Source organism: Anser brachyrhynchus (assembly GCF_964034855.1).
Source record: "Anser brachyrhynchus genome assembly, chromosome: 2".
Lineage (NCBI taxonomy): Eukaryota > Metazoa > Chordata > Aves > Anseriformes > Anatidae > Anser > Anser brachyrhynchus.
Genome location: NC_137695.1, coordinates 25,058,350 through 25,084,864, shown reverse-complemented (window position 1 = coordinate 25,084,864; position 26,515 = coordinate 25,058,350). Strand labels below are relative to the sequence as shown.

At 39.8% G+C, this 26,515-nt stretch overlaps 1 protein-coding gene across 12 annotated transcripts in view; it reads right to left on the bottom strand.

Moving 5' to 3' along the window:
* AKAP9 (A-kinase anchoring protein 9) overlaps window positions 1–25,329 on the bottom strand; it is a 110,246-nt gene extending 84,917 nt beyond the window's left edge. For 8 of the 12 annotated variants that reach the window (XM_080582536.1, XM_080582539.1, XM_080582540.1 and 5 more), the window contains exons 1-2: window positions 24,803–25,029; window positions 2,000–2,254 (exon numbers count right to left, since the gene is read on the bottom strand). In XM_080582536.1, the coding sequence (XP_080438662.1) occupies window positions 2,000–2,254; window positions 24,803–24,850 (303 nt within the window). In that variant the 5' untranslated portion in view covers window positions 24,851–25,029. Of the gene's footprint in view, window positions 1–1,999; window positions 2,255–24,802; window positions 25,126–25,219 lie in introns of those variants that run through there. The other 4 variants (XM_080582531.1, XM_080582533.1, XM_080582535.1 and 1 more) reach the window with 4 other exon arrangements.
* Window positions 25,330–26,515: the final 1,186 nt, after the last annotated feature.

Here is a 26,515-nt window from a genome sequence, read left to right as displayed (position 1 = left end):
GGAAGTGAATACTGTTTCAGAAATCAGTAAGTCATGAGCAATTCAGCACAGACAAGTTACAAGTGAAAAGTAATCACCATGCTTATTCTTTTAAAGGTACATTTATAAAACAAACCAAACCAAGCTAAGCATCTTCATATTTAGCTATTTTAACATAATAGAAGTTGATTTGGGCTTTTTTCATTCAAGCCAAAATAAGCCAGACATCAGAAAAATAATGTCCGATCTTAAGAACGTGTCTGTGCATGTAATCTTTTGCAACTGCAGCATCATTTCTTCAAATGTAAAACCATAACCATCTCGTACTGTTAATATTCAGAAGCCAACATAGGCTACTAGGAGCAACCTGATCTAACTAGACCTGCTTTGAGCATAGGATTGGACTATATGACCACGTAGGTCCCTTGGAGCCTGAACTATTCTATGATTTTGTACTTTACCCCATTTCTCCAGCTGCAGTAGAAATATGTATGATGACTGAGGGTGTGTATGCATGTTCCCAGACACTACTGGTAATCGTGAGGTACTTCAAAGTATATTTGGTTAAGAAGTTTTCTTCAGAAAGTTCTCATATGTACGTAGACTATAGTACTGGCAAAACAATGGTTGAAGCGTTTCCCTCTCGATAGCTCTCTGCCCTCACAGTCCTCTCTCCTTAGCTGTAGATAAGCTGCCCCATTTCATTTCTTCCATCCTCACGAAGTACATACACCTTTCTCTTTTTCTTAAAAGACAAAGAAGTCTCCCCTTTACCAATGCAAACAGTCATTCTGGTAATAAATGCTCTTTTAAAATTTTATTACCTCCTCAAGAAGAAGCCATGAATGGAACAGACGGTTTCACTACATTACTACAGATAGTTCTGAAGCCCTGACATGAACTTTCTAAGAATGAAAGCCTTCATTTTAAAAGGCAGATATCTATGAAGTTCAATATATCTGCTATCCTGTAGGCTTAAAATCATAAAATAAATTCATCAATTACTTCACAAGTTTTTATTCACATGTGGTTTAGTCTACCGCTTCCTCCCCTATGGTAACCTTTTCTTTTCCTTTTCCTTTTTTGTTTTTAATTGATGAATGTAAGAAATTTTTTTAAAGGGTCTATTACTTCTTGGCTACTGGAAAGGAGATAATGGAGCCAAAATAGTTAGAAATGGTCCAACCTAGCAAAGGGTTGATGAATCAAAACGCAGAGCTATCATCTGTACTGCCTATCTCAGAAAAGACTGCACTCACATGTAGAAAACTGGGGATCTGAACTGAGCTGATTTCAAAGTGACACTCGCGTCCTTTCAGAGTCACTGCTTTCAAGAATGCAATAACCTATTTTGTAAATAGCATCAGCATCTCTTGGACCTAGATACATATTGGGAACAATATATTATGTTATGTGAATTCACGTCCCCTCAGAGCTGACCTGGTCTGTCAGTGTGTATCACACACGGCATCTTACTACCTTACCAGAGCATGTACTTTCAACCACTAGCAAGCAGGATTATATTTCATCAAGCAGTAAAAGTAGAGTATCTGTTTATTAGTCTCTTAAGCCATCCAGCTCTAAGTAGTGTTTTCTAAATTCGTTTGTCCTCCTCATTAACCAGAAAGCCTCAAATTACATTATGAATACAAGAAAGATGCTTAGCTTTGCATTTTGTTGTAGCCATGGCTGCAGCGATCAAAAATCCACAGCAATTTGAAAACTTTTAATAAAACAAAATGCATAAAATGAAGCAATAATATAAAACCATTTTTTGCCCATTTAGGGAGCTCAGCAGTACCAACAAACTTTCTGTAATCTACAGGACATTGAGTACCACACAAAACATGATGACAGCAGGCAATCAGAAAATACCTTCTCTGGACATTAAGGACAGAAAGCAGAGGGAAGGAAATAATATCTACAGCCTCATATAACTCCTTTATTTCCATTCTCAAATTTAATAAATTATTTTAAGCCCAAATTTTAATTTACAGTTTACAACCTGAGACAAACTTACCTCAGTGGTGTAAGTCTGGCTGTGTGTGATAATTTCTCCACTATGCAAAGTCCTCATAACAGCAAACTCAGCAGTTGCAGCTGCTCCCCTTCGGCTGCTGCACGTGAATGTTTCATCACCTCGAGATCGATCAATATCAATCCCATCTTGTATTGATTCTTCATCTTTGATGCTTGCTGTTTTCCTTTTCTTTTTCTGCTTCTTTGACGCATTCTGACCATCAGTTTGTGCTTTCCGCTGCCTAAATTGGGCAAGCTGTACAGAAGACAAAATCTTGTTAAAGGTGAAAGTTTTCCACTTTATTACTAATGATATCCTCTATAAAGGCTCACCAGCTGCTCTACATAAAGCTTCAAACTAATCACTAACAAAATGTTTGAAGTTAATGCTGCATATCTCAAGCTACATTCCGATTATTTTTTGTTCACATTGTTTTATTTCTCTGAAGTTTTTTTCTTTTCTATTTTTTAAAGCAATCTATCTATTACTCTTATTCCTTTTAGGATTCATATCAGCCAGTTACCGTTTCACAGACGGAAACCTAGAAATCAAAACATCCAAAGGTAAAGGTACCAATGTGATGAAATTACTATAATCATTATAGTAGCAAATATCTCAAAATTTATAGGAATTACTTCTGTTTTTTAGACCAGAAGCAGATAAAAGCAAACCTTTCTTCCACCAGGTATCAAATAAAGTTGTTTTTTTTTTTTTTAATTTTATGTTAGAACTTAAAAAAGCACCTCAAAGTACTGGAAACATCACAAAGAAATAGCAAAATACATAATAAGGGAACAGTCTGAAAACAGACAGCGAGCAAATTACAAGGTACACTACCTTGTAGCAAAACATGCTGATGAACAAAAAGTCACAGGTGAGCCAGACACACGGTTGAAAAACCAATTAGTATATAAGCTATTCAAATACTGTAAGACACTGCCTTTTGAAGAGCTTATTACTTTTAATCACTTCATAGTGGTTTACACAAGAAAATCCATTTAAAATATCTTTTTTTCTTAAGAAGAACAGAGTTTCTGTTCAAATAAGAAAAACAAGCATGGCAGGTTTTACCAATTAAAATTCAAAATTAAATAGATCCTACCAATAAAATCTGGTAACAGACACGAGTATTTTCCAAATAAAAAGTCCAACGATTATTTAGTGCTAGAGTATGTTTTGTAAATGTAACTCCATAGTACATGCAGAGCATGCAAAGAAAGACCTTAAAGCTTAAACTACTTTTTACATCAACTAATACCCAACTATAATGTATTTTGACAAATCTGCTGGAATTTAAAGAAGAATCTACAGCATAGATGTTTGCTCATGATATTCACCACTCGAGAAAGCCAGGTTTCCATTCAGCCTCTTCAGCACCACTCGGGCCAAGCCACACACAAGGAGCGCCTTCCCCAGACACCGCTCTGCTACCACGTCAGCTTGCACTGCTCTGGAGCTCCCGTTTGGCCTCAGGAGAGCTGGGAGGCCACAATCGAAATAAACGGGTCGCTTGCAGATCAGGTCTGACTTCTGGCTAGTTTATGCTTTTACTTGCTTACTCCGTGGGTTTCTTCAGCCTCCTCTCCAGCCTTAGGACAACTGACAGCTCAGCATATGGCTCCTGCTCTGTTTACAGAGGACCTGAAGATTTGCTGAGCCAAATATGCTCACCTACGTATTTAATACTCACTTCCTCTCTAATTAGTTCAACTTCATGAGGGTTTTTTTTTCTATTTTTAAAATCTGTACCTTTCATTATTCCACAGGAACTTATTCAAGTTTAGAAACTTCACAAATTCTAAACAGAAAAAGGGAAAGTTTCCTCCTGACTTCAAAGCTTAAGGACAAAAAGATGCATAGATGTAGCTTCTCAAAAGTAGGACTGGTGAATGTTACAGATCTACCTCCTGAAAACATTACTATGTTCTCCTAAAAGACTAAATTTACCTCAAAAAAAAAAAAAGTTTTCGATTTATAACCCCCGACAAGGTTGCCCAAATACCACACAGAAATAAAACAGAATCTGAATTTAATCTGATTGCTTTTATTTATTTATAAATAAACAATAAAAGACACGTTGTGCCACTAATCAAGAACTCTCTTTCTCAACTTGATTAACTTTCCACCACAGAAGGTTTCAAGTTAAAGCAGCCTTACAGTCTTTGTCTACAAAATCGGATGTGTATCTCAAGGACAATTGAATTACTCCACGTCTCCCCTCACTTACTTTGAATATTTCAGCTGAAGCACCTGGGGTACACCATCACTTTAGCTTTTAAATGCTGATGTCCTCCAAGTGGCAGGAAAGCAGAGGAGAATCAACAGCTGCTAGGAACTAAATGCTCTTGGGAAAGAAGGGCACTAACCTGCAGAGTGGTGGGGATTAGTTGTTTAAACCATGCCAATTACGATAGCTGAATAAATAAATAATGCTGTTCTTTTAATTATAGCAGTAAAATGACTATCTTCAGCACATGCTGACCCTTGGTAAGTGTGCCAGGAATCTACATTGTTGGGATGTGCTGTACTTGTTTGATTTTGAATATGGTCTGACTGAACTAGTTTGAGTGGAGAAATGAATGTTAAAATAAAATTTGTCTCAGTGTGCAAAATTTAATGTTTCTCCTTAAACACTAAATATATAAAATATCTGAACAAAAGCAGCAACACGCAATCACTGCCCACATATCAGCACAAGAAAATACTGAATAAAATTCAGGAAATTATAAAATATTACATCTATAAAACATAAATAGCTACATTTTTATTTGATATAGATGGAAGTCTTTAAAACAGAAACACTTCAAGTCCCATTTACAACTGCTTGTTGCCTTATGATTGCTTGTGACTCCTTAATGTTCTCATACCATGCACCAGATCCAGGTCATCACATTTGCAGAGCTGCTGCAGTTAACAAGAACTGAAATTGCACATTGCCTCTGAAGAAGGCTGCTATGAAGAAAGGTAAATAATATTTGCTGTATTTATTGTTTAAAAAACAACTGACAATTGCTAAATAAGTTTATAGATAGCACATCCTGTACAAGCATTGTTATATGGTTATACCTCGTGTACCTGCAAACAACCATTACTGCTTTGAATTGTAATTTACCAACATCAAACGCTTGTCTCAGATTCAGTGCTGCATACACACCTTTCACACCTTTAACAGAAGGAGCAGGGTCTGCTCATCTGTCACAAGTCTTAAGTACAAAACCTCTACTTTTTTTTAAACAAACAAACAAATAAACTTATTTATAAAGAAGTATAGAAGGATGAGCTATGAACTTACAGACTGGAATCAAAAAAGCACCTCAAAAAAGCTGCTATGGGCAAGTAATTTTCCTGTTTTCCTTTTTACACTGTACAGTAGAAGCATGAGGAGAGAGCTACATCGTGGCCTTGCATATCTACTATCATTTTGAAAGATGTTCCAGATACCACTTAAACCTCAGCTGAATGTTATAAACTCACAGAAGGGGACTTGCCCTTGGTCAGAAGTTCTCAGTCTGGTATCCTGAGAAACGTATCGTGTTGGACTACATCTCCTTTGGACCACTCGGTGTAAGAAGACAAGAACTTCTGAATCTTGTTGTCTACAGCTCAGAGTAGTGGTTAATGGCTCAAAGTCAAATTGGCAGCCAGGCACAAGTGGAGTTTCCTGGGGTTCAATACTTGGTCTTATGTTGGTCATTAACTTTATAGATAATCTGGATGATGAAATTGAATGCACCTTAAGCGAGTTCATGGATGACATAAAACTGGAGGAAAGACAGATACCCCAGAAGGAAGTGCCACCAAACAGAGAGACCTCAACAGGATGAAAGACAAAGCCAACAACTGTAGGAGGTTTAAGAAAGATAAACATCAAGTCCTGCACCTGGGATGTAATTATGGCAATAAGAGGCTGGGAACTGACTGGTCTGGCACGTAGCTCTCCTAAAGACAACCTGGGAGTCCCGGTGGAGAGCAAGTTAAACATAAGCCACCAAAACACCCTTGCAACAATGCAGAGAAACCCCTTTGAAATGGCTACTGCCAGTAGCAAATGACAAAGACAAGAATACAACTGTCTGTACACTAATTTCAGGACTAAAGTTGCTGTGTGGCCCCACAAAATCCTGTTTCGTAAAACAGAATTTGATGTCAATACCACCATTTGTTATTATAGAACATGATCTCACAATAAAAAGGAAAAATGCCAAGAGAAACCAACAAACAACTCCTAGACATGAACTTTTGATGTAAACGTTGCACTTAACAGCAGAGAGGGTATCTTAAGCCTTCTATCTAGCAGCCTGAAATTCTCCAGCAGAGCAGTATCTGCAACTAAGCACGTGGAGGGCAGGCAAATCTGAAACAGCATTCTTTGGCAGGTGTTGCCTGGGACTTTGTTGCCTGGGACTCGCCAAAAGAAAAGAGCCACAAATTTGACTGAGAAAGTGGCATTTATTCTGTGTATGGGGTGAACACTGAAGAGTCTGCTCTGCACTGCATCCAAACATATAACATGCATTGCAGCAAGCTGTGTCATACAAATGATAACCACCATATGTCCCAGAATCAAGATGACTCTCACTGCGAGTGCAAGACGACAGCCAGGCACACCGTGAGACCCACTGGAGATCACAAATGGACCTTTGGTTGAAAGGCTCTGGCCTTTCCAGTTGTGATGCCCTGAATCCTCATCACCAAATGCTAATGAGATAAAACTTCTGAACGATTACTGAAAAAGTGAAGCCAAAATATTTGGAATATGACTGACTGCTGTTTCATCTTAAAACATGAAGAAATAATTTAAGGTTCATCTGCCCTCATAATAGGTCACAACTTCCCTTCACCACAGGTAAGCAATTAGTGCTACAAAGACAATGCCACAGAAAGGTCAAAAAGCAGAGAGCTGGGTTGGGATTATGAAGCGTAGATAAATCCCATGAAGTCTTAGATGTCTTGCAAGCCAAGGACAAACCAGAAAGGCCAATCTGAATTTGAATTTCAGGTATCATTCAGAAGCTGGAGATCTGCTCTGGTTCAAGTCTCAAGTTATTCATTTATTCAGGGAACAGTGGAATAGATAAACGCCTACTTTGAGAGAGCCCTCTCACCTGTGAGCTGACTTTACTATTCCAATATACAGTAACATGTTTATGGCAGCTAACAAGAGGCCCTAAAAAGGGATAAGGAAGACAGTCTGGGAGATGACAACAAGGAGATGTAGGCAGTAGGGCCTCACCTAGGCTGTTAAAAACTCATTGCCTATTCGGCCACATTTGTAAAAGCATGACAGTCTGCCCCTGAAGGCGTTGAATGGGATAACCGGTAACTGTATCAGAGAAGAAAGTGGTACTTTATTATTTTTTGGTCATATTTGCAACAGACCTAAGCACTGAAGGTTGCATTGCAAAAGCACTCGCTCATGAAGGATAGGCAAGTTTACAGTGCTGCCTACAGACTCCCGGTTCCTGATGCCTATACTAAGGAAAGAATGACTGGGAGTGAGATGAATGGAAAATAAGCAAATACAGAGGATGAATAAACTTCTTTCTAGTGGTTGGTTTAAAGTCACCCAAAAAATCTTTGACTTATTCTATTCTTCTGATCAACTAGCAGGAGAGTATCATAACTCTTTCCAATTCCTGAGATAAAAACCTACAGAAAGAAGGTAACTGAGCAAGCAACTTAAAATTATGTTAAAGATTTATATCACATAGCTGGAATTCCAATAATTGTACTGTTAGTATAGAATTAATGCTCTTTGTAAGTTTCAATCTGGTAATCTTCTGAGGCAAATGAAGCTTTAGTTTATTTGTTCCTTTCAACAGATGCTGAATTTACTAAATGGGAAAGGTTAGGCTGAATGAAGAAGAAAATAATCACCCAGGAATGAGGTATTTCCATTCATTTCCATTTGTATGCTGCATTCAGTCAGATTTACCCAACTAACAAGTGCAAGACCTTAAAATGTCTTCTTACAGACTTAAGTGGTTCACGAGCATTAGAGGATGCCAGTAAGACTCTGAAAATTTACAAAAGAAGTGTCACAGCCTGTACCTAAATATAAGCTTGAGTCTTTCAGCTCCAGAGACAGCTGTTCATTTGCAGTACCCTGCACAAAGCCAGCGGGACCACCACAACTTACAGTTATAGCCAAAGTACCACGGAGGACAACTCACAATAGTGAGAGGAACAGCAGGTAGAGTAATTCTCTCCATCTTTTTAGCAGTCTGTATTGAGTCAGACAGTACTGTTGCCAGTGCTAATAATCAAGGGCACTGAACTCAAATGAACCCCTCCAGATGGCTCCATGAGCTGGAAAGCCTCCGAATTAGTGTGGTTCTGATCTGGTCTGGTCTCCTCTGTCCCAAGAATCTAAATAGGAACAGACCGAGGAGCAGCTAAGTTAATTACTGCTGGGTTATTTTCTGGGCAAGCAATGAAAGTTAAGTGTATGAAAATGCTCTCAAGGCAGGTTACAATGGCAGAGACCCATGTGCACCAAGCACGTTTCAGTGCTGGATTGCTATGGAAAAAGTCCAATTAAAAGAAATTGCCCACTTGGTCTCTTTACTAACCTACTACTACATACATGTTGGTTTTTATATTGCTCCTATCAGCTTTTTATTGTTCTTGTACTGAGTGCTATATAACTGCCTTGACTTGAAACAGAGGGTGAAAAAACCTCCGACCTGCTTGGGTCCTGTACTTCCCAAAGTGAAGAGGAAATAAGATCAGGCCAAGCTGTCACTGACAAAATGAGAGGGAAATAGAAAGCTTGTTTCGTGCTGCTCTAAAAAGCACATATCATGTGTGCAAGAGGCCTGAAACACACAGGATGTCTTTGCAGGCACTGGGAGTTGAGATAAAGCAGAGCCCCTCTCACTCCAGAGAGGGAGATGACCAGTCGGGTGCCCTCTCAAAAGGCACGCTGTGTCCTATGCTTCTGACCAGTTTCAAAGGGTCAGTAATAATGGGCCGGGAAAGGGAACCACAGAGGAGGTTACACACCGACAGCAACACACTCCTTTTGTTCCACAAGGTTGACGCATAACACCAGCTTTAATAAAAAACTGGATTCTGAAGCTTTCTTCAGCCAGGCTGAAATAACAATGGCATAGGGACAAACTCAGTCCTCAATGTCCTACAACCTTTGAAACAATGTCTGGAGGGGAGGTGGGGAAAGAGAAGGAATTATCACATTGTTAACACAGAAAATTTTTCTGCCCTCAGCAAGGAAATTTTTTTCTACCTCCTCCCTTAAGACTTTTTAAAAGTTATCCAGCTTGCCCAAGCCAAGAAATCCCCAGTCAGAGCTAAAATCTGGTAAAATAAATTTTAACAAAGGAGACTCAAATGTTTCAGTCACATTTTATTCTTACAAAAGAACAAGAAAAAAAAGTTTTATTGCTTACTTTGTTACACTGCTTGTCTCCAACACGAGTCATATAATTTTCTCACAAACTTTTTGAAGTCAAACTTAAAAACTTCACTGTCTTGCCATACCATGTGTTCAGCATGCATTCACACCTCATGACAGTGTTTTAAAAATCTTCACCCATCAGATAGGTTTGGATATCAACTCTTGAAAATGAATTTTAATATGAAGATTTTGGATACTCTAAAAGCATGAGTTGCTTTCCATAGAGTTACTCTACTGTTCTTTGGACTGCGTGAAGTTGGTATCTCAGAGCCCTGCAGAAACAAAACCATCAATATAAATTCTAAGGCCCTAACCAACCTTAGGTGTTATTGCAGTCTTCAGACGAGTCGCAGGACCTCGTCACTGGCTGTACCATTGCAAAGATCTTCTATATGTCACCACGTTCATGACCACACACAAACCCAGTGTACTTCAGCAATGTAATAAATATTATGTGCTAGCTGCTAGCAAGCCACAGCCCGACTGGCCCCGGCTCCCCAGGGTGTGCTGGTATCCGCATACAGCTCCAGTCAGCTACGGCAGCCAGTCGAGGACAGTAAGTGCGCTACAGCATAGGGCCCTAAACGAGATGTAAATCTAGATGAGGGTCAATTAGCTAAAACAGTTGCTGATTTAAAAGTGTAGGTGACAGCCTCCTGAACAGAAGGCAAATGAGAATGTCTACGTGCTACAAAAGTATTAAAATTATGCACTAGCTTCCAATTTTATGACCTTTTTTTTCCTGTTTTCTTTTTTACTGTGTTTGATTCAACAAAATTACAATGTCAGGCTTTACGCTTATTGCAGTTAACTTCTATAAGCCCAGTGCAGTCAATTGAATGATAACCAGGATTAATTCAACTTGCTCTCAACTACAGAGCAGTACTTTGTGTTCACAATAAATTATTTAATCAGGGTGTACAAGTGAATACCATGTGGCACAGGAATGGGAAATAAAGAACAAAGCAATGGACATTCACAGGTAACAAGTTTCAACTGGGCTTCCAAAGAAAACTTGTGTTACTGCACAGTAGCAACGGAAGGAACAAATATAGGCATCAAATAATTAATTCATTCAGAACTCGAATTTTTGGAAAGCAGCACAGTCAGACACATCAGTAAACACATTGCCTCTAACACTAAAAAAATAATTATCAACAATCTGAGCATTGCTTATGTAGCTACTTCTTAGAACAACTGGTTTAGCACCTGTTCGTTAACAAGCATATACTTACATCAACTATTTAACTATATATAGTTAAATCAGCTGCTGGAGACTCATTTGATTAATCCCTTGGAATTCCTTCAGGATAACAATTTATTTTCAGAAAACAATTGCTGTGCTGTAACAGGTTAGGCATTTACGCCTGTTCATTCAGGTCAAGAGAAAAGTCTTACAGAATAGGAATAGTCTAAAAAGCATCCAGGACAATCTCGTTACTAAATACTACAAGCTGGTAGTATCTTTTTGGCTTACTGGCTTTACTTTTGGCTAGTAGTAGCCAAAAAGATAGTAAATCTCTTTCTCTGTAATTTTCTTCGCATGCTGCCCATCCACAAAAAATAAGCTTAGGAAAACATTCTTAGATCACTACGTGGTAAAAAACTGAGTCTACTCCCTCAGCCCTAAGTAACGCTAAACAGAAACGTATGTTTCTATGATGATAGATGGAAAGAGAGGTTTCCTCCAGGTAAGAATGTACCGCACAGAATGTACCATTTCACGAAGTACCACTGAAACACTCCTGACTTAGTGGAAGAACATCCTTCATTAACAGCAAGAGAAAGGCTTGATACTGTCCAACCTGATGAACAGGACACAACAACTTTAAAAAGTTACTAATATGACAAAATAACATTGATAACTTAAAGAAATTACTTGAAAGCAAATATTCAACTATGCAAAAGCTGGGCACAGAAGCCTTTTATATTGTATTAACAAAGTATTTAAATGGTTGGCTCCAAAATCCCATGCTATAAGCTTAGGGATTAAAATAAAAAAAACATATAGAGAGTAGTTAACATATGATATTTACATAATGTAATTTAAAAAGAACTGTACAAATGTTTTCTCAAATTCAGAAACATACAAAAAAAATCACAATCTATGGCCATCTGTGCTTGCCAGTTAGAAGCCAGCTATAAAAATACAAAAGTATGCGAAAGCGACAGTTGCCAGTATCGCCACACAGTGCTTGTCCATCAAATTACTGGCAACCGCAAGTTATATTTGTGACACAGACACTGCTTACTAATTGTCTAATGCATTTAAGAGTTAAGGCTGACATTTTACATTTTTGTAAAGATTGGTCTTTAATACTACAAAAACAGCAGACGTAAAGCTTCATGAAGTAGTGATTCTCATGTTTCTATGTATAGGATTCTAAATACGAACTACTTACATGGGATTTGACTTCAGACCAGTACTGTGAAATGCATGAAATATGTGATATGCTTAGCAGTAACAAACATGCTTAGAAAGACTGAGCATGGTGTTGGCAAGAGTCAGAACTTCTTCAGATTTGAACAGTAACACAGGCAGATTCACAGGTGTGTAATAACAGAAGACAAATTTCCTCAAAGTATTCTTTCTTTTTAAAGAATAACAAAATGATTGACTCTTCTCTATAGACAAATGGCATCTATAATGCTAGCAATAAGCATCCTATAAAAGACTGTAAGGAACAGAAAAATGAAAAGCATTGATTTATCAAGCATTAGATACACAAGTTCCTCTAGATAACGGGGAGATAAATGTGGCCAGCTGCATTGCTCCCTGAGCTCTGCCCATTTTGCACACAGAATACGGACAGGTTCTGTTGGAAAGAATAGTTGGAAAAAGAAGCTAAATCAATATCACCTCTATATCCACATAAACTTCAGGCTGGTAGTTCTTTACATTAGAATACTTGACTTAGTAACTTTGTTTTAATTTCATTCTTAATGTAATAGATTAAATATTTTAAAAGAAATCAGTGCATATACTACTAGATCACCTTTATTTCCTAGGAGATGATATTACTCTAACCACTACAAGTCCCTATTTTAGGAAGTATTACCCTATTATAACCAATTGTAACTGACCAGTTTACTTAAATGTGTCACACCGCTGAGGTTTAAACACACTCTCCCCTGCCAGATGTGCAAACCAGATGAGCTACAATCCTGAGCAATCCACCCCAACCGTGAAGCTGGCTCTGCTGTGAGCAGGGTTAGACCAGACTACCTCCAGCAGTCTCACCCAACCCCAAATATTCTATCATTCCACGAATCTAAGGCAGGTCAAATAATGTATTTTAACGTTGATTTATTCTTACCATTGAATACAATTATTACTTCAGAAAGTTAAGAAGAACCTAATTGTAGGCTATACAAAATTGCACAAGTGACAGTCATTAAATATGCTGGTGTTTGTTAAAAAAAAAAAAGCACACATTTCTACAAAAGAAGAACTCAATGTAGATGTGGAAGCAGGGTGCTGGTGGAAATCTTTTCACAAAGGACTTGACCTTTAGCCATCAAACATACAGAGCCTATCTGCATGAGGGAATCATGCTAGCCTCCTGGAAAACTCATCGCCGGCACAGAATATGGACAGCCTGTCTTTGCAGATATAGCACATACTGTAGTATTCTGTATTTCTAGCTCCAGTTTCTGGAAAACGGTAACATTGTCTCTCCCTTCCCTGACTTCAAATCAGATCACACAATATCACATTTGTTTTAAAGCCATGAAGGATCCCGTAAACTACTGTTACATCCTAGTATCAACATGGAAACTTGAAATTCTTCCTTCTTCCCACTGGGAAAGCATGCGAGCTTTCCTCTACCATCTTCCACCCCGCTTCAGTTTGATGTCAGCCCACTTCTCCACACTGTCCAGGTCTCTCTGAAAACACATCCTGTGCTTCAGTTCATTAACTGCTCTCCGTAACTTGGCACCATTCCTGAACTTGTTGAAGGCACACTCCTTCCTGTTCTCCAGTTATTAATAAGAACATCAATCAGGACTGGCCTCAGATTCAGCAGGCGAGGAACACTACTGGCCACCAGCTGGACCTTGTCTTAGCCCTCTGAGCACAGCAGTCCCAACAATTTTCTACCCACCTTGCAGTCCACCTACTCAAGCCACCTATCAACAGGTTGGTTACAAAAACCTTGTAAAAGATCATATCAGATGCTTTCCTAAGGTCAAGATAAACAACATCCACCATTCCCTCCCTGTCCATTTAGCCACTGTAGAACTCCTTGCTGAGAATCAATGTGTTCATTGGAGAAGACAATTAATTTGCCCTTGATAAACTCCCATCACTTTCTTGTCCTTCATGTGCCTGAACATGGCTTCCAGAGGGATCTGCTCCATAATCATCCCAAAGACCACAGCTAGGCTGATATCCCTACAGCTCCCCACATCCTCCTTCTTGCAGATGGGTTTGATTTTTCCCCCCTTTCCTCCTGCTTATTTAGATTCTCATAATCACCATGATGTTTCAAAGACAGCAGGGAATAGCTTTGCAACAATAGCAGATAGCTCCTGTCAGTATGCTTCTATACACCACATTCAATCCCATAAATTTTTGTAGATCAGATTTGCTTAAGCGGTTCCTTCTATATCACACATAATACTTCATCCCCTCCAATTCTGCCATTAGACTCAGGGAGCCAGAAAGCCCAAGGACAGTCCTCATCATTAGAGATGAGGAAGACCTTGAATATTGCTTACACGTCCCTTTGTAACCAGGTTTGTCAAGATTATTTTGAATTCTAAGCTTTTCAGTGTGTGCCACCCACTTCGGTTTAGCGCTGTATACACACAGCCCTGCATTCTTTCCACAGCCAATAATGAAGACAGAGTGACACAGCCCCCTGAAAGATTCTGCTTGAAAGACCACCCACCTTGAGATAAAGACATTAAAACAAAAATAATCCTAAGAGCAATTTTTCATTTAGCTGTAACCACCAAATGACGACCTTATCTACATGAAGTCTTCAGTTAGTTTATAAGATCAGATCAGTGTCAAAAAGTCTTAACACCACATTGACTCTCAGCAAGGAGTTCTGTCTGAATCAGCCCCAGAGAGGCACTCTCTTATCAACAATTGCACAGATCCCCAAGGACGGTAATATTGAATTTGGACTAAATATCAATTCATTTACACCAGCCTGTTTCCTTTAAGAAACAATCTTTTCCAGTGCTTTGAGACCTTCTGATGAGTAGAAGCAGAGTCTTGCTGATGACTACAGCCTTGGTTATGGTTTATCAAACCTCATTGTAGTTTCCAGGGAGTCAGGGAAGGAGGGAATCAGCTGTTTCTCACAAATCATGAATACTGTTTAGAAATCTACATGAAACACAAACAAAACACACCTGACTGTTTTGAAGACAAATACAGTCAGGCAATTGCTCCTTCTTGTGGGATATCCCAATCAATACACCATTCCTTCAGCTCACACAATTCATTCTTCCAAAATGTATTCTACATAGTCAACTGCATATTCTAACTAATTAACTTAAAAGACAACCATACCTTGAGTGTAGTGCTTTAAAGATGCAGAGAGACTGAGGCACCTAAGGACATGCACAGAAAGAATCTGTTTCTAAAGAGGCTTTGTCCAGACTTCTCAATGAGCTAATGCAAGAAAACTTAAATCACAGAAGCATTTGTCATTTCTTGTTTGTGTTGATGCTGCAAGAAAGGGGCTGTAGCACGCTGCATATTTTTCCTGACCTGCAGGACTCCTGCACCTCACAGCAGTGCACGTTCTTCTTTTCTTCTGCACTCTAACATTTAGTCTACACACTAAAGGAGGAAGAAGAATTTATTAGAGCTTGGCTGAAAAGGACGGGAGGGAACACTTATTGCAAAAAACATCAATTATTGATTTACTTTGAGTAAATATCTACTGCTTATATTACCCCGAATCTTGTAAATTCAGCTTTTTTCCTCCTAAGAGAAATATATATATATATAATAGCAAAAAACTTTTTGCATTAATGTAGAATGCATCTAGCTTTTTTTCCCCCTCTACTTCACATGTTTAATTATCTCTCTGATATAGATAATTTTTTTTTAAAGATCAAAAGCCAAGCAAACTAATTTAAAGGTAGAGTATATAAAAGAATAGAATAAAGCACAGTAAGACCTGCATAATTTTGCTCACATTTACTTTCTCATTAAGAAATCTGAAAGAAAAAGGCACCTTTAGCACAAACAGACAATGTCTAAGTATGTCTTTATTGATAACCAACACAAGCTTATCAGCTTTTTCAAGCTGACCAGCAACATGAAATTGATACCGAATTTGAGAGGTTACATCCTTGGCAACAAGACAATCAGCTTCACAGCTACAGAGCAGCAGTTTAAATTCTGTTCAAGCTAACCAAGTAGTAACAGAGACTTCTTACTAATAAACATAGGTGATGCGACAACATCCATCCAGTTACAGAAGGCAATCTTTTCACCAAGATAAGGGTTGAGATTTTCAAAACAGTCTGGAGAATTTAGATAAATTTTTTAGAAAGATATTGAAAGAAGTTCTGGCCACCTGTGCGCTCTAACTCTGGGTAGAAACTAAATAAAGTTTCAATTCTTCATTTTAAAATAAATTAAGGTTCTGTTTCTTCTTTTTTAACAAATTGTAAAATACTTAGAACAAGTCCCACTCAGCTGCACTTCATCATTTCCCCCCCTTGTTTATATTAGTTTTATATGAATTCATACCATGTGGCACGTCTGGTACTGAATGGACAGAGTGAGAATAAAGCCCCCAAACACAGTAGGTTTGTGAGAGACAGCTCTGCGAGGAGCCGAGCAGATGTAAGGGAGGAACCAACTGCATGAATTTCATGCTCAGTATGCAAGACTTGACAGGCTTGTATTATTTTGACAGGCTTGTATTATTATTCATTTATTTATTTATTTTACACACACACTGTTGAATCGTGAGAGAAAACGTGGGCTCACAAAGGCATTGATATTGCTCACAAGATTCCAGACTATTTGTCTATGGACTTGGCTTTTTTTTTTTTTTTTTTTTTTAAGTGAAATTGAGTTCTTAGAATATATTCCAAGTAACAAAGAAAATCTAGGAAACTCACCCCCCTTTGAAGAGTCTTGTATCAAGTTTTCCATTCTCTCTTAAAACACACCAAACTACACTAGCTGTCACAATATACTAACAAATATATGAAGACAAGGTTTTCTTAAAAGACAAATATCTACCATTACCTTTTAAAGGAAAATATACTTTCTCAATGTATGGTACTAACGTTAAGTCAGTTGCCTCACTTAGACAACATAAACGGGTTTAGGAACATTTATATATTTTTCTGCTGTTTTGTGGCTGGACACAGGAGACTTCCTCACAGTGAAGTAAAAGTTCAAGGATGAGTAAAAGCTTCAGAAAACAAAACTAGCATAAAGAGATAACCATTTCTGTTATTTCACAGCTTACCAGTAAAATCAGCTCTTTTGCAACTTACTCTGCTCATTCTCTGTAATACTCATTTTATAAATATTTGCACAGAAACATACTCAGTCCCAGAATCCCATCTCCTCTGCCTCTTCAGCTCTGCGAATCTCCTTGGTTCTTTAGCTCAGGATCGTAGTTTTAGAGATATGCTGTAATTTTGCCCTTGCAGTACAGTTTTCATCAAGTGCATGTTCTCCCCTGGAAATATCACCAAATGGTATACAACCTCTTTAAAATTATTATTTCTTATTGTGGAGAGTCTTAAAATTTCACCAAGTTTTGAGGTTTAGGAGCATGGTCCACAAGACTATCACCTCTTTGTTTTGTGATGAGGCAACATCTTCGGGTTATTACAATTGTGGCTTGCTTGCTTCCCCCCACGTTCCTGAGCTTGGTGTTTGGTTTCCAGACTCTCACGCTCTTCTGCCCAGCTGACAACTACTGAATGTGTTCTACCTGCAAGCTTCTGGGGGTCTCTTTATGGAAGAGGGGAAAGCAGAAAGGCTGACTCCATACTTCTAAAAAAAAAAGAATTTTAAGGAAACTTACAATTTTTATGCATACTTCCCTCCTTTTTCTACTGGCTGTAGGAAAGAGTTTACAACATCATGTGTTGGCCTCTCAAAAAAAATGTGGAAAATGCAGATTAAAAATTCTTTTAAGAAACAGGAAAAGAAGAGCCATCAACACAATATGACATGCCAGCACTTTGCAGTCAACATGCAAGCACTTCATCATGATAGATTTTAAGATCTATTTGCTTTGTTTCAATAGCAAAAGACTGCAATTATCAGATGGGTTTTACTGAACTGTGATCCCGTGTCTTTGCAAATTTGAAGTGTCACATCAACTGGTACTAGTAACTAAATGATTTCCAAACCAAATACATAAAAAAATACATTGAAATCTCTAGCTGTGGGGCAGAGATTTAAGACAGCCCCTTCAGCACATAAAGTAGGATTCCCAAAGATTACGTTGCTAGTACATAACCTTATATTGCAAATAAGGCAAATTAACAAAGTCGAACCTACTTCAGACGCCTTTTTTCTTTTGTCCTCATTTTTATCATATTTTTCACTATTATGAAGAGTAGGATGTTATAGTAACCATATGTTAATCTGTAATTAATATCTCTGTAAACGAATATTTAAAAGCACCTACCTGTTAGGGTATTTCCTGTTGGGGAAAAAAAAAAAACCAACAAAAAACCCAAACAACACCACACAGGGGTTTTTGGTAAAATCTACATATGTCAAAAGGCCTTACTTCCCTTGAAATATCAGATGTACTTTATAGAAAGCACTTTAGGAAGAATTTGTGGTCCTGACGATCATGCTTATTTCCAAACCAGTATAAACAAACAAACTTGTCTAGACACTGTTCTACCAAGAGAAACAAATGTTGCAGTCAACTCTGTTTTGCTTTTGCAACACCCCTACTAAGAAAATAAGCAATTGGAAAGCAGACCATAACAACAAGGGAGAGACTAGTACCAAAATGAAGAAAGTCTTGATTAGAAGAAAAAAGCAAGCTTGTGCATTTTTTTTTCCTGTAATTCCTTCTTTTTACACATGAAGCAGCAAGAAAATACTTGAAATTGCCTTTTTACAATGTAATTTCTTGTTTCATAGTGCTTCTAACAATACTGTGCTGTCTATTTCTCAATTTTTGTGAAATTCACTGGGCATCCTGAATTAATGACCAATTTTCTCTAAACTAGGTATAGAACAAAGGTTATTTTGAAGAGCTATGTATTTGTATCCTCAGAACAAAGCAAATAATACTTCAAACTTACTCTACCTTGCATCACTACTACAAGGAGACAGCTAGTTTAGAGCTCTGAATAAAAGCTATAGTGACAATAACATTTAAAATAAACAACCAAGCCCTGTATCAAAAGCTAGGATAGATCTCTGGAGTGAGTGAAATGGGTCTCAAACCTGGGAAATAAAAGAAAAATTGAGAATATGCCTAGGAAAAGGAAGAATCCTAGTAATGCCAACTAAAAAAAGGAGCTCTAGTCCAAGATTTCAATTCAAGTCCTATTTTTATGAGGACCCAATAAAGTCCAGAAGAAACTTGAACACAATGGAGAAAAATTAAACTTATTTTTTCTTCTTAAAAAAAAAAAAAAGAAAAAAGATCACTGAGAAGACTGCAGAGAGCAGGTAGCTCTATTATCCAAGTGAACAATTAAGTTCTATTAAAAAACCTAGTCATACCATTTTTTTTCTGCTAGTAGAAGTAAAATTCACATCTTGAAGACAGTTTCACAGATTACCTTTCAGCTTGATATCTCATTCAAGCTTATTCATCATCCCAGCAGCAATAAATTATCCAAAATGCATTTACATCTCAGATGTACACAAATCTTTTCCATGATAAAACGCAGAGATATCATCCACCGTGACAAACAAAAAAATGAAGTCACACACAGCAAAGTAACACCTTGGTTTTTGTTCCTCTCTCACCTCTTGGCAATTTCTGCCCTCTCTGCTTTTACTCAAGAGCTTTAAAACAAGACATTTTCTCTCCAGGTAACATTCAGTCCTTGTATCTGTGGTTCTCTGCGACGCAAAAATCAGTCCTTAAGCTTACCCACGTTCATAATCAAAATACACAGAGGCAATTCTCCTGCTATACCATCTCCTACTATTTGCATTTACAATTGACAGAGATGCAAAGGTGAGAAGCAGATTAAAGTAAAAGATTAAGAGGAATGAGGAAGTGCAAATTCAGAAGGACCTCGGAGGAAAATTATCTTTGCAACATAAAAGAGGAATGCCTAGGAATTCGGCAGGATCCTCGTAGGTTTGTGAGGACCTTCATGTGTAAGAAAAAGGTTGCCCTCAACTAAAGCATCTTAAAGCCCTTGTCTTTGCTATAGCACTTTTTCACAGCTTCTCTGCACCCTCCTGCTTCTTTACAGATCCACCCACATCTGTTGAGCCAAAGCTCACCCACAACTTTCCAGGTGGCTCCAGAGATAGCCTAGGCTCTCCTACAGTTTCTTCCCCTCTTGTCCGATAATAAGTACACAGCTCCTTCACGTACAGATCTAGCCCAGCACCATTCCCATTCAGCCCATAAAGCTGCTCTCCTCCACAGTTTATAAAAAGGGAGAGTAATGCCAACGGCTTTTTGGTGAAATTAGCACCTTAAGATATGGTTGAATATGATTTCTTATTTTAAGAGAAAAGCAGAATCAGGAAACGTGGACTGAAAAGGAAATTCTTCCTTCCAGGATTCTGCTTAATTGCTTTTGGTTCAAGTTATTAGAAGCAGACAGACCATAAATAAAATGAATAGTCTGCACCTGAAAGCAAAAGGCAGCATGTTAGGAGGCCAGCTCTTTATTGAAATGTAAGGTTTAAATGTATTTAATTTGTCTTCCGTGATGGAAAGCTCATGGTAACCAGTAAAACACTGCCTTTTTTCCCTCCTCCTGTAAATGACAGGGAATTTTAAAGGGCTGTGTTTTACAAACACAATCTGTATGTTAAGTTCTTCTGGTAAATTAGACCTTTAATCACTGTGGTGCGTAATCATTCCATGTTTTGCTTAAGTCTTAATTAAAACAAAAAATAAATAATAATAATGAACAGCTTCTCTGAGAAATCCAAAATTTCTCAATCTGAAGAGCTCAGAGATGAGGATGTAAAATCTTTTTTTGCCCTCAAGAGAGTAATGTATAAAAAAGCAAACAGCAAACATTTTCAGACACTTAAGCAATGCTGTTTTAATTATGCACATCATTCTCATCTTCAGCCACCTGAAATATTCACACGCATGACCAGAAGACAAAATATGCAATTATTTCCTTTTACTATTCAATTTGTGAAGATAACTTGTCAAATTAGTTACACAACCTGTATTACTTGTCCACTGAGTGCCATCAGCACTTCCCAAACAAACTTCACCGTTCCGTCTGCTCAGTGATTCACTGGCATAGATCAAAAGCAGTCACACTGCTTATTCTGCACTCAAATATTTAACTGCACCAGACAGTTCCTTATTTCTTAGGGTTCTTCAACAATTACATGGTTTATTCAAACACCGCAGCAAGAACGTATTATAAATATATACAGAACTCTTGAAAATAAAAGCATTAAATAATGTATTTCTAACATTAGAAGTGAAATCCTAGACAAACTCAGAGAATTTACAAAGTAAATGAGTGTCTTTCCCTCACCCACCCCTTCCTACACTGAAAAAACATACAGCTGGGGAGCATATTGTTTCTACTCCCCTTTCAGTATTGTAAAATGGACCCTTCTCCAAAACTTGCTGTTGATAGCTTCGCATCTCTTAGTTTTACCAGTTGTAATCGCTGTGCGTTTCATTGCGCTGCAGAAGTATGTAGTGAGAATGCTTCTGTCAAATTGCAAGACAGTCTGCCTTCATATATAATTATATATTAAATATAAAATAAAACCATAATATTAAAAACAAATGATTGCCCAAATAGCTACTTTCTCACAAGGGAACCTGAGTCCCTGACATGTTCATTCCAAAGCTAGCAAACTACTGCTTATTGATTTGGAACTTGATCAAAATAGTGCAACATCCCAACAAGAAAGACAGATACTAAGCTGCTAAATAAGTACATAAAATCAACAAACTCAGCTACCATAAGCAGTATCCTCTTCAATGTTACATGAGATTTCCAAGCAAACTGATACACACAGGCATGCACACACAAACACCACACTGACCACCATCCTCTCTTGTCCTTTGCAAAATCAGGTGTATCTACACTATTTCAGGCCATCAACAATATTCCAGAATCTCTTAAGCAAGGCACATAACGTTACCTAATCGATTTCTAACTTCACTGTATTTTGGGGCACCACTCAACTTGACAGCACACATCTGTATCTCTGTTGCTGGCACATCTTCGCTCTTCCACCTTCTACCACAGTCAGCCCTGTTTCCCTCAACCAGCCGGTCTGACAAACACCTTTCCTGGATTCAGGCAAACGCTTTTCTTCCTCCAACATAATCAGTTCAGGATCCAAGGCAAAGAAATCCACAGAGAGACCATTTTAATGGGTAAGGGAAACAGACATTTATTGAGGCCGGGTTAATATCCACTGCATTTATCTTGTGGCAAAGGACAATGGATGACTACAGATCTGGAAAAGGCAGCATGTAATTTCCTAGGTTTGACTCCACGTCTCCCTTGCTTTTGTGGGTTTGTAAGAGACAGAACAGCAATGCACGCTGCAACCATTTCATAACAAAGGATTGGTGTAGTCTCAAAAAGTCAGAAGGTACACACGGATGTTGGTGAGCCTATCAAGAGCTTACTCCATTTTCCAGATGATGTACTGGGGAAGTTGAGCCCTGTTCTGACAGCCTGGAGTACACTTAGCACCATTCGGTCAAGGTAAGATTCACAACGCAGCTTCTTATTTCCAAAAATACTACAAGAGGACTGAAAACAAACTGCCATTGCAGAAAACATATTTGTAATATGCTTCTCTGTAGATTTGTGTAGGGAGACAGCATCTTAAGAAGACATCAAGAAAAACAAAGTTCACACAGAACCAAATTTCACAGCTGCTACCCAACACCATGATCAGAAAATAACCACACTATTGCTTTACTGGAAGCTCATATTGCTTAAAACACACATAGTGAGACCTGGCACTACATTTAGAGGAAAAAAGGCCTACGAATCCAAGTATCTTTTTAGAATAACAACTTCACTGTTAGCAGTGTACCTACCACCTTCACTGCACCTACTAGACTCTTCTACTGGCATCCCTATTAACAACATTCATTCCACAGTGTATGCAATGTATTATTTATATTTAAAGTTTATACTTCCATGGAAGAAGCATCAAGGTATCTGAAGTATAGCAATGCCTGTGCTTTTAGCACAGCAACAACACATACTTTATTATGTTTTTCCAGCTATTTAAACAACATTCAGTGGTTAGGCTCTAAAGTTTTTTGGACGCTTGTTGCTGTGGTTTGCAGAAAAATATTCAATGGAGCCAAGCAATTTTGGGAGGCATACTGATCGTGCTGCTGTGAATGTGCTTGTATCCTTGAAAAAGAGAAAGGCAGCTGCAGGAGCAACTCCTACTTCCATTCTCTGCTAACACAATTTCTTCTTTTCTGCCTTTAGCAGTGACACTTGTCACTGGAAGACTGAGACCTAGTCTCCACAGTACAACACATTTAATTACACTATTCATGTGGAGGGAAAGAAAGAAAGAAAGAGGGAGAAGGGTATAGAGAATGCCAGTGAAATCTGAAATACTAACACTGCTTTTACAGTCCCTTGTCATGTAAAACACATATAGCTTTAAAGAGTTACAATGACTTTAACCACAAGGGAAGTTTAAAAGCACAGAACATTAAAGTCTTCAGGGATATATTTATAAGAACATCCACACATTTCAGTCAGAAAAGGCTAGAAGAAGTGCAACAGCATTGATGGTGTTCCTGCTTAACAGTAAGTTAGTAAAACGTGCACATGTCTTTTCTGAAAGCTAGCAGGAATGCAACAGCTTCCTTCTTGAGCCCCAACTTCTGGTTCGCTTTTTAGAAATTGCCACTAATTTTCTGTGTTCATACCAAGCCAACAGGAACAGAAAAATGTAAGTTCTCTTGATAAATTATTCACTGTGGTTTGTAGTATTAGTAAATTTACTCCATCCATTTTCTTTGTGAACTACTTTCAAGTATTCTGCAGCAGAATTAATTTGTCAACCCGGGTGCAGCCAAACACAAGGCTGCCAGCACTACCGACCTGTCCCGGTACCTTTCAGTAGCGCCACGGTACGTTTCCTGCCCATGGCTGGGAGGTTGGAATTAGATGATCTTTGAGGTGCCTTCCAAATCATTCCGTGATTGCATGACTTTAATGATGCATAAACACCATTCTTGCTATAAGCATGTAAGAACGCCCTATATAAACCATCTACAAGAGTTTGCCACTGTACCTTTTGAACAGTGTTTCAAAAGAAACAGACACAAACCAAGAGTTACAAAGTTTTTATGTAACACAGCCTAACACTTCCCTGCCCAACTACATTCTCTCTTCGATGGACTACATAAGCACGACGATGATGCTATTTCATGGTTTTATCTTTAGCTTGCCTTTTTGTTGCTTTTACCGCTGGTGACCACTGCCAAGCTGCGCGTGTCTCCTCAGTGCGGATTACAGGCTTACAGTGCTGCGAACCCTGCCACTGAGCAGCGACTGCTGGAAGGAACCAGACAATAGCTGGCATCAAAACGCCCCCTCTAACCTCACCTTACCACGGATGCCGTTAATTCCCTCGTCTCCCTGACCTCACCAAGGCTCTCTCTGAGGGCAAGAGGAGGTTCCTGCAGTGTGGGGTGGCCCCATGTGCGGCCCATGAGGCCAGCACCTGTGGAGCCAAACCAAACCGAACCAGGACAAGCCAAGCCGAGTTGGTGCAAGGCTGTGGGCTGGCCTCGGACCCCGACAGCCAGCGGGCAGTGACAGCTGCCTGGTGCTGGTGTTATACCCCTCATAATTCAATAACCACTGGGAGCCCGTAATCCCCCCTCCTGAGAGGCATTAGTAGCACGCTGAGACGCAGCTGCCGGCTCCGCAAACCTCCGGGAAGGTTCACGGGGAGTCTCCTCGGCTTTAAAGGCTCGGGGGCGAGGCGGCGAGGAGCCGGGCTCTCCTCCCGCCCCGCCGCGGCCACCTGTGGCGCTCCCCGCGACGTGGCCGTCCCCGGCCGCCGGCTGGCACGGAGAGAGAGAGGGAGGGGGGCCCGGGGCAGCACAAAGCGCACCCCGCCCCCGAGGCTTTGTTCGCCGCGGGTCCCCGCCGAGCCGAGCCGAGCCGGGCCGGGTCCCCCGCCACAGCCACCGGCCCCGTCCCCTCCGCCTCCCCGCCCCCGCCCCGCCGCAGCCGCCCCCTACCTTGGCTTTCCCAGCCTCCAGCTTCTTCAGCCGCTCCTCGTCCTCCATGGCGCCTGTGCGGGGAGAGCGGAGCGTTACCGGCGGCGGGAGGCGGGCCCGCTCCGCCCTCAGCCGGGGCGCACAGCCTGCCTGGGCTGTCCCGTCCCGTGTCGTCCCTTCCCAAACCCGCCTCACGGCGACGGCAGCGGCCGCGCAGAGGCCACCGGCGCCGCCATCTTCATCTCCACGTAAACACGCGGCCGGGGAAAGTGACGTGGGGACCGCCCGCTCCTCCTCCCGCCGCCATCCCTCCTTCTTCCCTTCCCTTCCCTTCCCTTCCCTTCCCTTCCCTTCCCTTCCCTTCCCTTCCCTTCCCTTCCCTTCCCTTCCCGGCCGGGTTTCGCCCCCCTGGCAGCCAGTCCCGGGCCCTGCGGGGACCTGACAGCCGCCTCTGCCCCGCACAGCCGCGGGCACCGCTGAGGGAGGTGGCGGAGGCACCGGCCCAGCCCCTCCTCGGAGGGGGGAAAGGCGGGGGGCTTCCTCGTCTCACACCTCAGAACACCGTTGGAAAGGCGCCTGTTATTTGGCGTCGCTTTAATACAAAATTTTGAGTTAACAATACCCGAGTTCTGCGGGTCTGCTGCCCTCCGCTGCCTCGCAGCCCAACCCCTGTGGCTGCGATGCTCATTTTGGCAGTTTCGATTGTCTAAGTGTTGAGCCTACACCTGGCTCCAGCCTCGTGCAGCGCGGATCTAAACCTTGGAAATACAAGAACAAGCTTTTTGAGTGCGTGTCACATTGTGTAGGGATGACAACAAAGGATGTGTAGTCCCCTGTTTAAATTAATAACGCGCTCGTCGTGTCAGCGAAGTTGCAATACTTGTGCTTTAATCACAATGGGAATTTGGCACACAGCAATTAAATGCAAATACAATTCTATACCTCATCCTTCGATACAAAGCAATATTCTTTGTATTACTTAATTATTACTGGTTATTGTCTACTAAATGTGTGACTTGCATGGCTGATAGCAAATTTGCACTGGGTGTTCATGGTGCGCTTTTCCTTTCAGTTACCCACGAAGTCGGTTCCATTTCTGGTGGTGTGATGAATGGCACCGGTTTACACATTCCTGTCAAGCCTTTTTTGGTTGGTGTCTAGCAGCTGCATGTGAACAAACACGTGCTTTATTCTGCATTTGGAATCAGACTGCTTTAATAAATGCAAAATCCAAAATCTTTCTGAATATATTTAGATCTCAGCCCTGCTGATCTTTTTAACACAATTCACCTTTTCCACTTTCCACTGAATATATATGTATTTAAAAATAAAGTGTATATGTTCATTTAGTACATGTTCTTTCTTTACTTGAGCTTTCCAGCAAAGACCAGACACACTCCAAAAAATGCCGAAAGAAAATAATATTTGCACAATGTTACCAAGCGCGACCAAGATGAAAAAATATTAGGGCTCCTAGCAGCAAATTACTGTGCCCATATTACTGCCCAAGTAAACTAAACCTACAATCAGAAATGTTTAAGAATTACCCTCCTAAAATATATAGTGTTTCACGGAAAAAATGAAATAATCTGTCAACAGATCAGTAGATGTACTGCGTGTTGGTGCATTTAAAAAATGATGTCCCCAACCTTCAGTTGAAAAGGAAATGAATACCATTAATGTCATAAAAGGAAAACACCAGCCATGGCAGGGAATTACAAACATCTGCACTAT